Below are 14054 nucleotides of genomic sequence, written 5' to 3'. Positions count from 1 at the left end.
CGATTTGAACGTCAGTGGCTTTTTTACATTTTCATTTACGTTGACATTTTGTTAGCTTGTGGGATTGTGGCGACTTTTTTTCCGTATCACATGACCATCGGCAGATGCACTTGATTTTCAAAATAAAACTTTAGAATAAAACAGGGTTATACTAGTTTCAAAATAGTTTTGATTTTGTTTTGACTTATGTTGTTTTCAGATTGAATTGTTTTTTTTAGTAGTTTAGTTATCTTAGTGTAGTTTTAGTATTAGTTTTTTTTAATATATGGAGTGTTTTTTCGAGTGGGAGATAAAAAAAAAAAGTATGTCATAAAGTAAGGTAAACTCCATTTCTCAACCGACTTTTTGACCATCCTTCTGTATGCCGGTATAAATAAGTACTTATTTTTTTTAAATCCTTAATTGACAATGACAAAAACAAACGACATTTTCGCTCTAATCACACTTAGTTTTATCTTTTTTTTAAAGAATTTTTGTTTTTGTTAATGACATTTTTTTTCTTTTTCTTCTGCTTCTGGATGTCTTCATATGTTTTTGTGTGGCAAGGTTGGACCCGCCACGACAAGCCTTCTTTCTCCGCAGAACTCGGCCGTATCGTGTTCAGTGTCCACGTCTTTGTGTGTGTGCAATCATGCCTTTTTGACATCTTAGGTTAAACCGCTGCACGCTTCTCGGCGAGGTGACCCCCCGTCCCTGCGCGGACTTCAATTTGGATATTGTGTGCAGAGGAGTGGCTGCTTCCGTCTGCAAACGCGCAGCATGGTGTGTATTCCTTCAGGTGTGTGTGAGTGCGAGAGTAAGAGAGAGGGACACTGTGTGTGCTGAAAAAATGTACAAGAGAGTCTTTATTGTGTGAATTTGTGTTCGAGAGAATAGGTTAATGTGAGAGGAAGTGAGTGTGCGAGAAAATGTGAGAGGGTATGTGTATGAGAGGGAGTCTGTTTTTCAAAGAGAGAGAAATGTAATGTGTGAAAGGATATATATATTTATGCCTTTGACCCAGTATGGACAGCGGAGACGCATCTTTTGTCTGGACGACGTCGTCTTTAGGCTGCGACGTCCACCGCTTTGATCCCAGCGGCGCCGGTATATACGTTTGCGGCAACATGTTGTCCGGTCGCCACGGTAACGCAGTCCCGCACAGGATGTGGCGGACTTCAGCAAGGAAGATGCGCGGCAGGCACCACGCTGGCATGTTGCAAATGTTGCCCCACATCATAGCCGAGCTGGAACACGCCACAGTAAGACACACACACGCACGCACGCACACACACACGCGCACGTATTTTAGAAAAAGGGGGTGTTAAGCAAATCTACCTTGGGGCCCTTCATAAACACAAAGATGTCGCGCTCATACTTATGTTCCTATAGCAACAGAGCTCTGCTCCATCCGTGGCTGCCATGGCAACAGTTCCTTCAGGCTCAGTTACAGCCTGTAGCCACAAGAGGGCCCTACTTAGCCACTCTACAATCTGCCTGTGGGGCATTCCTATTATTCCTCATCATTTTTGTCTTTTCTTTCCTAATAAAGTACATAGTGTCTATGAATACCGCACTATCAAAACATGTTTTAAAATGTTTATATTAATTGTTTTGATAACTCGAAATTAAAATGAATGTAACTTCTTGAGCCATGACTTGTGATGGTGTATTCTGTAATAAATTAATTAAATGCAGCCACTTTAAATTTGATTTAAAGTATTTTTTTAAATCAATCCTAAATTGAATCATAATTTTTTTTTAATCTAAAACCTTTTAAGTGTGTGACTCATCCAAATGATAGTTCGTACCACCAATTAATTTAAAATTATATCCAACTTGCCCATTGGAAATGCAAATATTTGACCGGTATAAATGTAATTAATTACCCCAATAGCATTTTAATATTTAGAATACGTAAATACTTTACTCAATTAAATTTTTTTGTGGCGTGTAAGTGTACCTAATGAAGTGTCCGGTGTATGTATTCCACCATCTAGTGGACAAAATGTAAGCCCTACTTTATTGGACTTTGGATTTGTGACACAGACCAAACAGGCCAGCAAGGAAATAAATAGTACAGTCAATGCATGAGGTGTAACGTCACTTTGACTCGTTTATCTTTCTTTTTTCCACCTTTTCATCGTCGGAGGCCGATTCTGGCATTCCTCGGAGCCGCTCCAACTCGCCGGAGCGCGCATCGGAATGCGCGCCGCCGCCCTCCCTCATTTACGTAAATGGCGCAGAGAAGTCAGCCACAAAGTGGCGGTGGAGTAAGTCCAGCGTAAAACTTGAGGCGTAAACCACCTTTCCGCTCATGTGACAGCCATCTCAGCCAATCAACTCTCAGGAGCTCGGCCACTCAGCCAATCACAAGCTCGCTAACTCGGGCCCTCGCCTACTTGCTTGCTTCGTCGGTTTCGCTTGACTCGCTGTAACCGCTCACAACATATTCGAGTTGAAAACTTTTCAAGTTGGACGAACGAGACAGCTAAAGAGGGAGCTTCGCTAATACGGTAAGCCAAATAATGAAGCCACTCCACGGCGTTTTGTCGTAGAACTCAATGACAGGCTGGTATGGCTGGTTTCGTTCGAAACAAGAGTTGTTGAGTCTAAGTCACTTCCTGCTCTTGACAAGAAGGCCAAAAAGCACCCAAAAAAAGCGAAGTTCCATTATGCCTAATTTCTCTTGATTTAGCTGCGTTGTGTAGTTTCACTTTTATAATGACGTCGTTAAATTACACTTGGTCGAGTTGTTCTGCACTCTCGACGTGCTGTTAAAAAGTCACAACTTGTCCTATGTGTCATTTCCACCGCGAGGTGGCTTGTGGGGCGCGGCTAAAGACTTGGCCTCTGAGAAACAAACAACGGCAACATTCGTTCGCAGTTAGACTACGTTGAACTACAAAGGCGGTAGCATGACACACACTTGGGCGAAAAAAAAAATGACGGCCACGCGGTTGAATTTGTCAAATGATGACTTGTGCATGAAAAGCTTCTAATTAGGCAACCCAAATGGAGGAAAAGGAAGATGTATTTAAGTCAATGCATTTGTCATTATTTTGAGAACTGTTGCATTAATATTGGTATCAGAGGCTAGAGCAATGCAGACTAAAATTTTGCCTTTAGCAAAATCCTGGAACTGACAATGACAGTAGTTAAAAAAAAAAAGTTTTGGCCAGCTCACCAAGTTGCCAACACTGATTCTGTGCTCTCGCCTCCCTGTTCATAGCCATGTTGTTAGAATAAGCAGTGCACCTCAGTAGGGATGCAATTTGAATAATCGATTAATTGCAAAGCCCCAGTGTGCCCTGCTTTGAAAGGGCGAAGTTTTGTCCTACATCTTTGGCACTCTCAAAGTTGTTCACCACTGAAACTGGTGATGAGAACAAAGATTGAGTTTTGCTTCTGCTTTTGTCTGTCGGGCACAAAGTTTATTTATGTCGATGACTACAGCTCACATGCAAGAGGCGGCAACCGCCCACAATTGGTGAAATGTAGCCTTATAGAGACCATATGAAAAAAATATGCTTTTGCAGTCTTTCCCCTCTCATACGCTGTGAAAATATTTCAACTTACGAAAACACAAGGTAAGGTTTATTAAATTGCTCGCACAGTTCCCCGAATAAGAGTTAAAGCATGTGTTTGCTTCAGCCCGTTTGTCTCTCCCACATCAAACTTTTCTGAAAAATTGTCACATGGAATGAAAAAGGATTAAACTTTGTATATTTAAACACCAAAATGAAAATAAGCAAGAGGACCCCAAGACAAAAGTCAACAGTATGACTTTATTGGCAATTCTGGTTGTTTTTTAGGGTTTGCGCCCGCCTGTCCTCCACCGGCGACATGCCTCTGGTTACCAGGAACATCGAGCCGCGGTTCATATGCCGCCAGCCCATCCCGACGAGCATCCGCAGCGAGCTGGAATGCGTCTCCAACAACAGCCTGGCCTCCGTCATCCGCCAGCTCGGGTGCCTCAGTGAGTGCGCTTGCCGTGTGCGCCGATGTAAACATAAAGACCGTCATTTTAATTGTGTCCGTTTACGCGGGCAGGCAAGCAAGCCGAGGACGTGTTCAGGGGCCTGTTTGAGGAGGCCAAAGTCTTCTCCATCCGGGTGGAGGCGCTCGGGGATCGAGTGGACAGCCTGCAGCTGAAGGTCACCCAGCTGGACCCCAAAGAAGAAGAAGGTGAGTGGGAAGGTAGAAGGGAATAAAAATGCAGACTTTTTGTAAAGATGGTATTTATTTATTTTTATTTTTTTACTGAAATGTAACGTAACTGTAGCAAAAGGCATTTCAGTCTTGCAGTTATTCCAACTGAACACCAGGGGGCACTGTCAAAGGAGTACATTCAGTAAATAAGAGAAATAACGTAGAGTGGTTATAGAATCACTAATTCCATATTTGATGTCTGCTTATGAACAATACCACAAATTCAAGAAAAAGTGGATTAATCAGTAGGCCAATCGGTTGGCATCTGGGTCAAAAATCAAATTTGGTCGGGCTGGAAAAAGTTAAACCGGTGACAGGACAACTGAAGTCAGACTTTATCCCACCATTAAGAAATCTAATCTCTAATCTCGTTGCACACTTGAGTACAATGACAATAAAGGGATTTCTATTCTATTCTATTCTAAATTGCTTTTTGTGTGTGTGTTCCCAGTGTCTTTGCAGGCCATCACCACACGCAAGGCATTCCGCAGCAGCCTGACGCAGGACCAGCAGATGTTTACGCGGCCCTCGCTGCCCATGCCCGTCCAGGACACCTACGTCACGTGCGACCCGCCTCCGCCGCTCAACTACCTCAGCCCATATCGGTACGACACACTTGACCCGCCTCCATTGTGCATTATTCGCTTGGCAAGAAAAGCTTTTAAAAGCGGGGTGCGGCCCATTATGAAGGCGGACCACCCAAGCCGCAAAAAGCTTTTGTGTAAGCGGACGCCTTACTTCTGGTGGAAGCAATGGTTCCCCTCACACCTTTATGGCGAATTTCACATCACAAACACACGTGGCACACAAAAGCCGTGTCTGCAGCTCTCTGAAAAGCCCACGCGTACTTCAGGGCGACGTTCAAACCTCATAAAAATGCTAATTTAATGTTGTCCCTTGGGTCTTTGGTTTTTTTTTTTCTATCTATCACTTTATGAGGACTAAGTCAAATTTTTTTATCGTGGGCAGGGAGAAAAAAATTGAGGAAAAAAAATTCCAAATAGCCACTATCTCTTTTTTTTTCTTTTTTCTTCTCCTTCACGTATGTGAATTGAATAATAAAAAATCTGTCTATAAAAGAGCGGTAATTTTTAAACAATATAGGACACACATTTTAATGTACTTTTTCTGAGAAAAAAGTCAAACATTAACAGGGTAACGTCATTGTTGTATTGTCACATTTTTTTGCCTCCACATTATTCCTTTTTTATGGAGAAAAGACTTTTTTTTTTTTTAATCAGATGATTGCAACTTTATTTTTTTGCCTTCATACTTGCCAATTCAGGCATGGAGAGTTGACCGTGTTCTGTGCTCTAAATATGCTTTTTTTTTTTTCCCCTCCGTTTTCTAAATCCCGTGTGTGCACAGTGACGATGGAAGGGAGGCCCTCAAATTTTACACGGATCCCTCCTACTTCTTTGACCTGTGGAAGGAGAAGATGCTGCAGGACACCAAGGACATCATGAAGGAGAAACGAAAGCACAGAGTGAGTGTCGCGCCACTGACTCGAGTGGCTGAATTATGTGGCTGAAACTTTTTTTTATTAATCCAGTGCAGTTGATTTTGTCAAACACGCTCAAGTTGTTTTTAACATTTAAGTACAATACATTTGCATGGAAACCTTTAGGACTGCTAACATCACCAAACAAAAAACAAAGAAAAGCTCCTGGCCACCATTTTGTGCCAAAATACGACGCCGATAACTTGTTAAAGCCCAATCGTGGCCTGTGTCGAGCAGAAGGAGAAGAAAGACCACCTAAACCAGCGGACCCTCAACCCGCGTAAGATCAAAACCAGGAAGGAGGAGTGGGAACGTCGCAAGATGGGCGAAGAGTTTGTGGTGCCCAAGAACGAGATGATGTAAGTGGACATGACACTTGTTTGTAGATTTGTCAGATCAGCCCTTCTGTACACAAACAAACACGCCCATTTTGTGTGGTTTCTCCCTTCCTGGGTAAGTGAGCGCCGCCGTCCTGAGGCGCCAAAGCACTCACGCACGTTTTAGGCGGTCTGTGCTTGTTTTGAACAAGCAGACAAAGTGAACGACTCGTGACACGATTTAATTTTCTGTCACGACTTGAAATTATTCATATTTTTCAACAATACATTTAGATTGTTTGAGAGGGGAAGTTTTCTATTTTTTTTAATTATTTCATTTTTTTAATAAGTCCATTTCAAAAGCCAGACACATGTTTCTCAAGTATATAATGTTGTAACTCTACTCTGATGCTTTCATTAATATTTCATAGAATTATTCCATTACAGTAATGGAAGAAGGAAAAAAACTGCAACAAGTCAATGATGAGTTCTGTGTTGCATTCAAGGAGCTCCTTGGAGGGTCTGAACGGCAGCCTGGGATCAGGTGACGAGGGCCTGGATTTGAGCACGGGCTCCTACGCGTACGACGCACTGCCGCCGCCCGGCCCCGATGACTTTCTGCCTCCGCCGCCGCCCGACATGTCGTAAGTCAGGAAACGTCCGAACTTAATTGGGGGTTAACCAGAAGCACTTTAAATTGAGGCAGGTGTGCACTGAGCCCCAATTAATATGATTTGTTTATTTTTAATGTTAAAAAAAAAAGCAGCATTTGAACAAGGGTGTGTCAACTTTTGCTATCAAGCATCTATACAAGTACATTATCATGTGCAGGTACACCGACGGCAGCAATCAGAAGCGCATCAGCATCCTGAGCCCCAACCACCCGCCGCCGGCGCCCCCCGTGACCTCCCCTCTGTCCAACTCACGCCCCCTCCTCTCCCCTCCGCCCGCCCCTCCTCCCCCACCCCCGCTGCCCGGCTTCGGGGCGCCCCCGCCTCCCATTGGCTTTGACGGCCCTCCTCCACCGCCACTGCTCACGTCTGCGGGCGCCTTCACCTCGCCGCCCCCCCCGGCCCCGCCCCCTGCCATGTCCGGCATGGGCCCTCCTCCTCCGCCGCCGCCCGTGCCTGCCGGCGGGGGCCCTCCTCCCCCTCCGCCGCCGCCCCCTCCTCCCGGCCCGCCGCCGCCGTCCTTCGGCACCCCGCCTCCTCCTCCCGCTTCCGTGCCGGTGACATCCAGTGCGACGCCCAAGCAGCAGCCCGCCCCCGAAGGCGACGCCCGCAGCGACCTGCTGCAAGCCATCAGACAAGGTAAGACGTAAACGCATCCTCACTTCTGATCGGCTCAGGACGCTGTGAGAGAAAATCAGGATGACAAGAAAGTAGTTTTTCATGCTAAAAAGTAAGATGCAAGATTTTTTTTTTTTTTTGGGCGGGGGGGCATGAAAAGGGCGGAACATGAAAATATATATATTCTATTTGGTAATTCTTTTGGGGGTGTGAAAATGTATTATATCCATGACGACAATAATCTTTTTTGGAAATGAAATTAATTTTTGTATTTTTGAGATTAAATGTAGTTTTGATGATTAGTCTTTTCATTTTTTTGAGAAGCTGTATGCCAAGATTAAAAGTCGGGTTTTGTGTACCTCGAAATATTCCAAGAGTGACGTTTTTCCTAATTGGCTTTGCCGTTGTTGTCCAGGCTTCAACCTGCGCAAGGTGGAGGCCCAGCGGGAGCAGGAGAAGCAAAATCATTTTGGCAACGATGTGGCCGCCATCTTGTCGCGCCGCATCGCCGTGGAGTGCAGCGACAGCGAGGACGACTCGTCCGAATTCGACGACGACGAGTGGTCCGAGTGACGGCGCCTTCCTCCGCCGTCAGGTTAGCACAGAAGAAAAAGTCACAATCACATTCCTTCACTTGTTTCTATTCATCGTGTCCATCTTTATTCGCTAATCAAAACGTTAAGAAGTATCTTTTTTTTTTTTTGCGACATAACCAATTTAGAACTTTTTTTTAAAAATATTATTTAGCAGTTTTAAGTGTGACCCAAAGGGGAATTCACAAGTGGAACACAAACACATGACTTGACATGAACGTGTCTAAGTGACAAAATGGTGTGGACCACCTAATTCTCAAGTGCCTTTTTTTTTTTCTACACATGTTTTTACATGATAGCATTATACAATATATAATATATATAATTATGCCAGCTAAGTGGGTAAGAAAGGCAGTCGGAGAAAAAAAACTGCATATTGTATAGAAATTAGTATAGTAATCTTTATTAAGCAAAAAAATGTGTGCATAAAGGGATTATGTAAATTAAGAAATAAAGTCATTGGGGAAAAATATTGATGATTCTTATAAAAACATGTTTTGACACTTGCAAATTTTACAAGTAAAATGTAAAAAAAAACATTCAGCCTGTGCATACAAATGACATCAATGGGAAAAAAAGAAAGTGAACTGAGTAAAGCAAAGACAAAGAAGACGACGTAAGCTCATGAACAGCTTACGTTCTCAAACAAAATAAAGAAAATCAATGATGACAATGTTTGTTACAAAAGTTTGAATATTGATGACAAGCATATCCAATCACATCACCTCCGTGGCGTTGATCAATACCGAGCAACTCCTCAAATTTCCATTTTTAACGGCACTGAAGCAGAAATGCTAATTGGAGGAATTTGTACACCAAAACCTCAGAAAAACAAAACATTTGAGGTCACTGAGGTTCATGGCGACACTTTTGCAACATCCCATTCGGCAGCGGCGCTGTCACAAAACTACGGAAGCTAAAGTGGCTTCCCTTCCTCGTGCCTTTTTGTTAACAAAAGAAGAAGAAGAAGAAGAAGCAGCTGCGGCTCAGAGTGAAGAAAGAAAGTCTTTCAAGCTGCCCTTCTTGCTGACTGGCTTATCCTCACGCATCAGGATTTTGCTCAGACGCTGGACCACCCAGTTCTTGCCTTTGGAGGGGGTCTTGGTGGAGGAAGGAGTGGACGAGGGGGAGGAGAGCCAGCCCGGCGTGCCAGAGGACATGGACGACCTGACGGACGAGGAGGAAGACAAGTTGAGAGAAGACCACCACGCCGAGTCGCAATTGGACTTGGACTGGACCGAGCTCACCTGGGGGTGCGCTGAGGGGTCTTCTCCTTGACGAGGGTTTTCCCTGGCGTGGATCTGTTGACAGACGAAGGGGTCTTGCGCTTGCCGCCGCTGCCCGGGGTGGGGAAGGTGGACAAAAACTCCCGGTTCATTCCTTTGTGTCTGGATGTCTTGTTGCAGGTGTGGCAGGTGGCCATCTGTTCATAGACGAGAACAAAAAAAAAAAGAAGAAATTAGCCCGGCAAACCCTGTGTTTTTTTTTTGTATGACTCATTTCAGAACGCTGGGACACAACAAACCCAAAAAGGAGCGCTTCAAATGGGTCGCGTGTAAACTTTGGGAAGTGATCCATTTGACAGCTGAGATTGTCTCGTGGCGTTATGCGAGCAAGGGAGGGATGCGATGCATTTGGATTGAAGCCAATGAGAGGAGGAGGCGGGGCTGTTGCCATGCGCTGGCGTCTATATGGGGGTCCGGATGCTATAACGTTCCAGGGCTGGACAACAACTTTTCCCGCTCGAGCTCCAACTTTGGATGGAAAAGACCTGAAGCAGCAACAATCTGTTGATTTGAGTCCACGAGAGGCCTTCCGCTCTCATTTGCAGAAGATTTCTATTTTACGGCCGGCCGTCGGGAATTAAGTTTCGGCATCAGATCAAGCAAAAGAGCTTTTCGGGAGACGATCGCAGAACTCCGTCATGCGCCGAGCCGAGCCGAATCAAACGGACGTTTGATGTTGCTTGCTCATCTGCCGACGTACAAAAAGTTTGAACGCTAATCTCCCGCGCATACGCCCTCAAGTCCAACACAAGCGACTTCCTGAGGCAAAGGAGTCCCGCCGGAACAATTGTCGAACGCAAGCCGAGAGCTGACGAGGTGGAAAAACTCACCGAAACGAAGGTTGCCATTTTGCGACAGGTGACGGCGTTTGGGTGGCTCCGTGGTCGTGTTTACCACGCCGGAGAGCGCACGTCCAGCTTTATAGCCGGCGGCCAACAGGCCCGCCCATATGTCCACGGAGGGGAGGGGAGGGGAGGGGGAGGAGGCCGACGGGAGGAATGACTTGCCTGCGTGCTGTCACAAATGGGGGGGGTCGGATTTATTGGTGGCCTTCCCAGCACAGGGCAGAACACTGCTCCCTGCACAAACTCATCTAGTGACGCGTAAACACGCAATATGTTCTTGGAACCCACACGGATCGATTTAAAAAAAAAAATAATAACTTGAAAGCATTATGATGCAGAAAAACGAGTAAAAAAAAAAAATTCTTTGCAATAAAATGTCCTTTGCGCCGACAGCTAAATGGTGTTGTGCTGAGATTCTCGCAAGGTTCCGGCAGCACTTGCGTCGGTCGAAGCGGGATCATTCCATTAATGCGCCTCGTGTTGACGGCATCAGTTACAGTCGAGGACGTGCCATAAACCCCCCCCCACCCCCCATGCCGCCGGTGCCAACGGTTAATCTCCCGTCGGGGATGGCCAAGTTCCTCGGCTGACTTTTATGAGCGCCGTCGGAAGCGGAACTTTCGCACGGTCCAGAAAGTGACGCCGTTCACTTTTGTTTGCAGGATTTATTATTTTTTTTCAGCTGTGACTAACTCAGCTGGCACTGCTTGACAGGAATAGTTTGCCGACATAAATACTCACGTGGGGACGGCGGAAATGCGTCTGTGGCAAAATTTAAAAAATAATACAAATGACAAGAGACTACCACCGCTGCGTTTCCGTTCCCTCGCTGTGGGAAATTGTTCGGAAATCTTAAGTGGAAAGAAAAAACGGCCGGTGGAGAAGCAGCGGCGGCACAAATTGTTGCCGACCCGGTTGAAGCGGTACCGCTAAATTAACGAGTGCGTTGAAACGGCGGCCGGCGGTCTCACCAGGACTGCCGATGACGTCCAGAAGCGTCGCAGCAGACGTTTCTGCGCCAGGCTCAGAACTTTGCCCTCCGCTCGCCGCCGCAAGAGCTTCTGCATCCTGGCGGACGGGCGTCGTTTGGGTCGCAGGCGCACGCGATGGTTGTCGGGCCGCCGCCACTGGAAGCAATACTTGCACGCGGACATTTGATCGGACGCCGCGCGGAATTCCGTCTTCTCTTTATCTGAAAAGTGAAGCAAGCGAGAGGAGAGTCATTCTGACACAAGCGCGGTGCATGATGTAACGCTCGTTATTGGCAACGGTCATGATCCGACTCGGACGAGGCAGTCTTACCAAAATGTTCCGCACTGTGGAGGAAATGGGGAAAAAAGAAGGAAAAAAAAGACACGAATTAGACACATGACAACAACATTACACGTGGAAAACTTTGCAAATGAATGAAGCTGGACGATAAATCAGAATTGAAAAGAACTGTCACCAGTTTTGGTGGCGTCACAAGTGCCTAAAATGAGTCGACGCCAAACAAAACATGGCAACCCACCAAAATGTTTGGCCAGCTTCCACGCTCCACTTTTTGGAGCCACATCAATGACATATTTGCGCTCCCGTTCAAGTGAGCCACCGCTAAAATTAGCTGCGGCCGCGAATCTACGAAGGCATCCGGCTTCTTTTTTTGGGCCGCACGTGCCTTTGGGAGGCCTGCATGTTGTTTGGGATTGGATTTAATCGGGCGGGGGCGTTTGTTGATGCGCCCCAGCCCGAAGGTGAGACGTTACACGGGAGATGAAGAGTGCTAACTAATTTTCCATAGCTCATCTCTCAAATCGGATGCGCTCAGCCTCTGATCCGCTCCCAATTTAATAAACTGTCCGGGATTAATCTGTCAATTTATTGAGAGTTCACGCCTGAAATGAAAAAAAAAAAAAAAAAGAAACGTGACCGCCATGCTCCGCTTACCCACATTTTTTTTTTTTTTTTGTAATTTAGTACTGTCCATCTGTCTATTATAGGCAGTTCAAATCAGGCAGCAATCAGATTAAATATCTTGGAGGGAACATTTGGAAATGGCCGAAATGAGCTTAAAATGGCGTTTTCAAACAAAGACTTGCAAGGTCTTTTTGCCAACTTTTTTTTTGTGGCACGCATGAAAGACATGCCTACTAAATTTCACGTTGCTAAAGCAAACTTGCTTTGGGGGGATGAATCTTTAAAAAGTTTTATAATTTGCGGTGGTCATTGAAAGACCCTTGGAAATGTCCTGTTTTCACTCTTCAGACTTAACACAGCTTTCCTTGGGGGAGGTAATATAAATGAGAGGTCTGCTGATTCCAGGCTAGGATCTGGAACAATTTTGTTTTCCCCAATGCGTCTGGAGTGAGAGGCTGCCAGTTATAAACGAGCGCTTCCTTATTTACATAGTTGTCACGCATCTCCTTTTAAGTGCAAGTTGAGCCGCGGCGATAAACGGGAGAGATGCTATCGCAAGAGTTGTGCAATCGTCAACGTCGCCCCACACACGCAGCGTCCAACTTTTCCGGGATTGCAAGCATCACTGCGCATTTCCCATCAGCATGTGTTTTTTTTTGCACGCAAAGTAGGCGTCATCGTCAGAGTTTTCACAAACGTTGGCTAGTCCCTGATGTCAATCAATCCAGCTGCACAAATAACAAGTAACGTGCCTCCTCAAAACAATCATCATAATCGTATAAAAATGATTTTTTTTGCTGCCAAATATTACATTTATTTTACTTCTTAATGTTAGGCTAAAATGTATTCTCTGCAATGTTGAGTTTTTATGAATTTGCCTTTATGACGTCACAACAAAGCTTGCTATTCAAAGATTGGCCACTAAAAGGCGCTACAAAAAAGCACGCGTGGAACACATCCTCTTATTTAACATTTTAAATGACATAGTTGCACCATCATACGCAAAAAGTAATGCAATTCAGGGTTGTGAGGGAGAATTAAGTGTGACATAATGCAAAATGCCTGATTTCTTACAGGAAAAATCGTGATTCCTCCGGACAGCTTTCTTGAAACAGCAATGACGCATTTAGCCGAAACATATGATACAAATTGTTGGCGTTTGAGTTCATTTTCCCCACAAGTAGACTCCTCGGTGTCTTCGCCATGGTCTTCTTCATAAATATAATCTCATAACCCAAACGAGTGAGCTATGTAGCAAATTATTTAACCTTGTTGGCGTAAACAGCGATTTAGTTCAAGCTATAACCGGAGAATCGTTTTTGGTCGCGAGATGATGACGTAATTGCGCGTGGTGACTTGTGGGAAATGTAGTCATGAGCGCTTAAAGCCTTTTTTGTGTGATAACAAAAGTTCTCTAATTTGTTGCAATTAACCACCCTATTCGCTAGAATACTTTATATTGTGTTATAAATGAATAAATAAATGCGTCGAATCGAACCTGTAAGAGCGGTAATACAACTCCAGGTGTCGCTCTAAGGCTCTAAACTCCCGGTGGACTCCCTGCGAATCACTACGGGGAAGAAAAATGTGTCATCGACTATTTTGAGGCGACATTTGGAAGGAGGAGGAAGGTGAACACCGCCGATGTGTGAACACTCACACAAGCAAGTCGAGCACAAAGCGTCCGCTTCTGAGCTCAACCGACCGCTACAAGAAACAGTTGCCAAACCAGAATAACTCTTTTTGGAAAAGAGAGTTTGGTCTGGAGTGGTGACAATACTCCATTGCCTGCCATCATGAGGACTCGGACAAAAAAAATCTGCAGAAAAAAAGGTAGGCTGATTTAAAAAAAAAAAAAAAAAAAAAAAAAAAGCTGATTTCCTGTTTGCATATTTCTTGTTAGTCATCATACAGAAATATATCACATTATTTGGCACTGGAACAGTGCAAGAGCTCTACCAATAATTCAAATAGTTTAATTTTTTAACCATATTTATTTTTATTATTATTATTATTATTTTTGGGCAGTGTGAACAATGAGGATTGTTTCTCATCTTTTTGACCCTCTCATGTAGGTCACAAAATATCAGAAATAACGATATGACTTTGAGATGCATAAATTGGAATTTTTTTTTC

The 14054-nt window shown here is 44.7% G+C and overlaps 3 protein-coding genes across 3 annotated transcripts; 2 read left to right on the top strand and 1 right to left on the bottom strand.

Moving 5' to 3' along the window:
* Positions 1 to 716: 716 nt before the first annotated feature.
* On the top strand, positions 717 to 1310 carry LOC148321748 (uncharacterized; the record flags this gene model as incomplete). The annotated part of the gene is made up of 2 exons (XM_088319338.1): positions 717 to 778; positions 1004 to 1310. Coding segments are annotated over 2 exons (366 nt in total), but the record flags the coding sequence as incomplete, so codon positions are not given.
* Positions 1311 to 2230: 920 nt separating this feature from the next.
* wasf2 (WASP family member 2) lies at positions 2231 to 8363 on the top strand. The gene is made up of 9 exons (XM_088319336.1): positions 2231 to 2495; positions 3795 to 3958; positions 4033 to 4167; positions 4643 to 4796; positions 5560 to 5677; positions 5930 to 6051; positions 6516 to 6653; positions 6841 to 7319; positions 7714 to 8363. The coding sequence occupies exons 2-9, from the start codon at positions 3826 to 3828 to the stop codon at positions 7869 to 7871; spliced, it is 1437 nt and encodes a 478-aa protein (XP_088175462.1). The 5' UTR covers positions 2231 to 2495; positions 3795 to 3825; the 3' UTR covers positions 7872 to 8363.
* rmp24 (ribonuclease MRP subunit p24) lies at positions 8268 to 13258 on the bottom strand. The gene is made up of 5 exons (XM_088319337.1): positions 12993 to 13258; positions 11325 to 11338; positions 10994 to 11214; positions 9139 to 9314; positions 8268 to 9058 (listed from the first exon to the last, which is right to left on the bottom strand). Exons 1-5 carry the CDS (start codon positions 13133 to 13135, stop codon positions 8878 to 8880), a joined length of 735 nt encoding a protein of 244 aa, XP_088175463.1. The 5' UTR covers positions 13136 to 13258; the 3' UTR covers positions 8268 to 8877.
* Positions 13259 to 14054: the final 796 nt, after the last annotated feature.

This window comes from Idiotropiscis lumnitzeri, chromosome 16, assembly GCF_059441095.1.
Source record: "Idiotropiscis lumnitzeri isolate Australia: NSW breed Sydney's pygmy pipehorse chromosome 16, RoL_Ilum_1.0, whole genome shotgun sequence".
Lineage (NCBI taxonomy): Eukaryota > Metazoa > Chordata > Actinopteri > Syngnathiformes > Syngnathidae > Idiotropiscis > Idiotropiscis lumnitzeri.
The sequence above is the reverse complement of the archived record's forward strand: the minus strand, read 5'-3'. Positions and strand labels throughout refer to the sequence as shown.

Coding starts and splice junctions, on each gene's coding strand:
- wasf2 (XM_088319336.1), top strand. CDS start 3,826: ATGCCTCTGGTTACCAGGAACATCGAGCCGCGGTTCATATGCCGCCAG. Junction 4,168..4,642: donor GGACCCCAAAGAAGAAGAAG/GTGAGTGGGAAG, acceptor GTGTGTTCCCAG/TGTCTTTGCAGGCCATCACC. Junction 4,797..5,559: donor AACTACCTCAGCCCATATCG/GTACGACACACT, acceptor GTGTGTGCACAG/TGACGATGGAAGGGAGGCCC.
- rmp24 (XM_088319337.1), bottom strand. CDS start 13,135: ATGAAGAAGACCATGGCGAAGACACCGAGGAGTCTACTTGTGGGGAAA. Junction 9,315..10,993: donor GGACGTCATCGGCAGTCCTG/GTGAGACCGCCG, acceptor GTCTATGAACAG/ATGGCCACCTGCCACACCTG. Junction 9,059..9,138: donor ACCCCTCAGCGCACCCCCAG/GTGAGCTCGGTC, acceptor CTCGTCCGTCAG/GTCGTCCATGTCCTCTGGCA.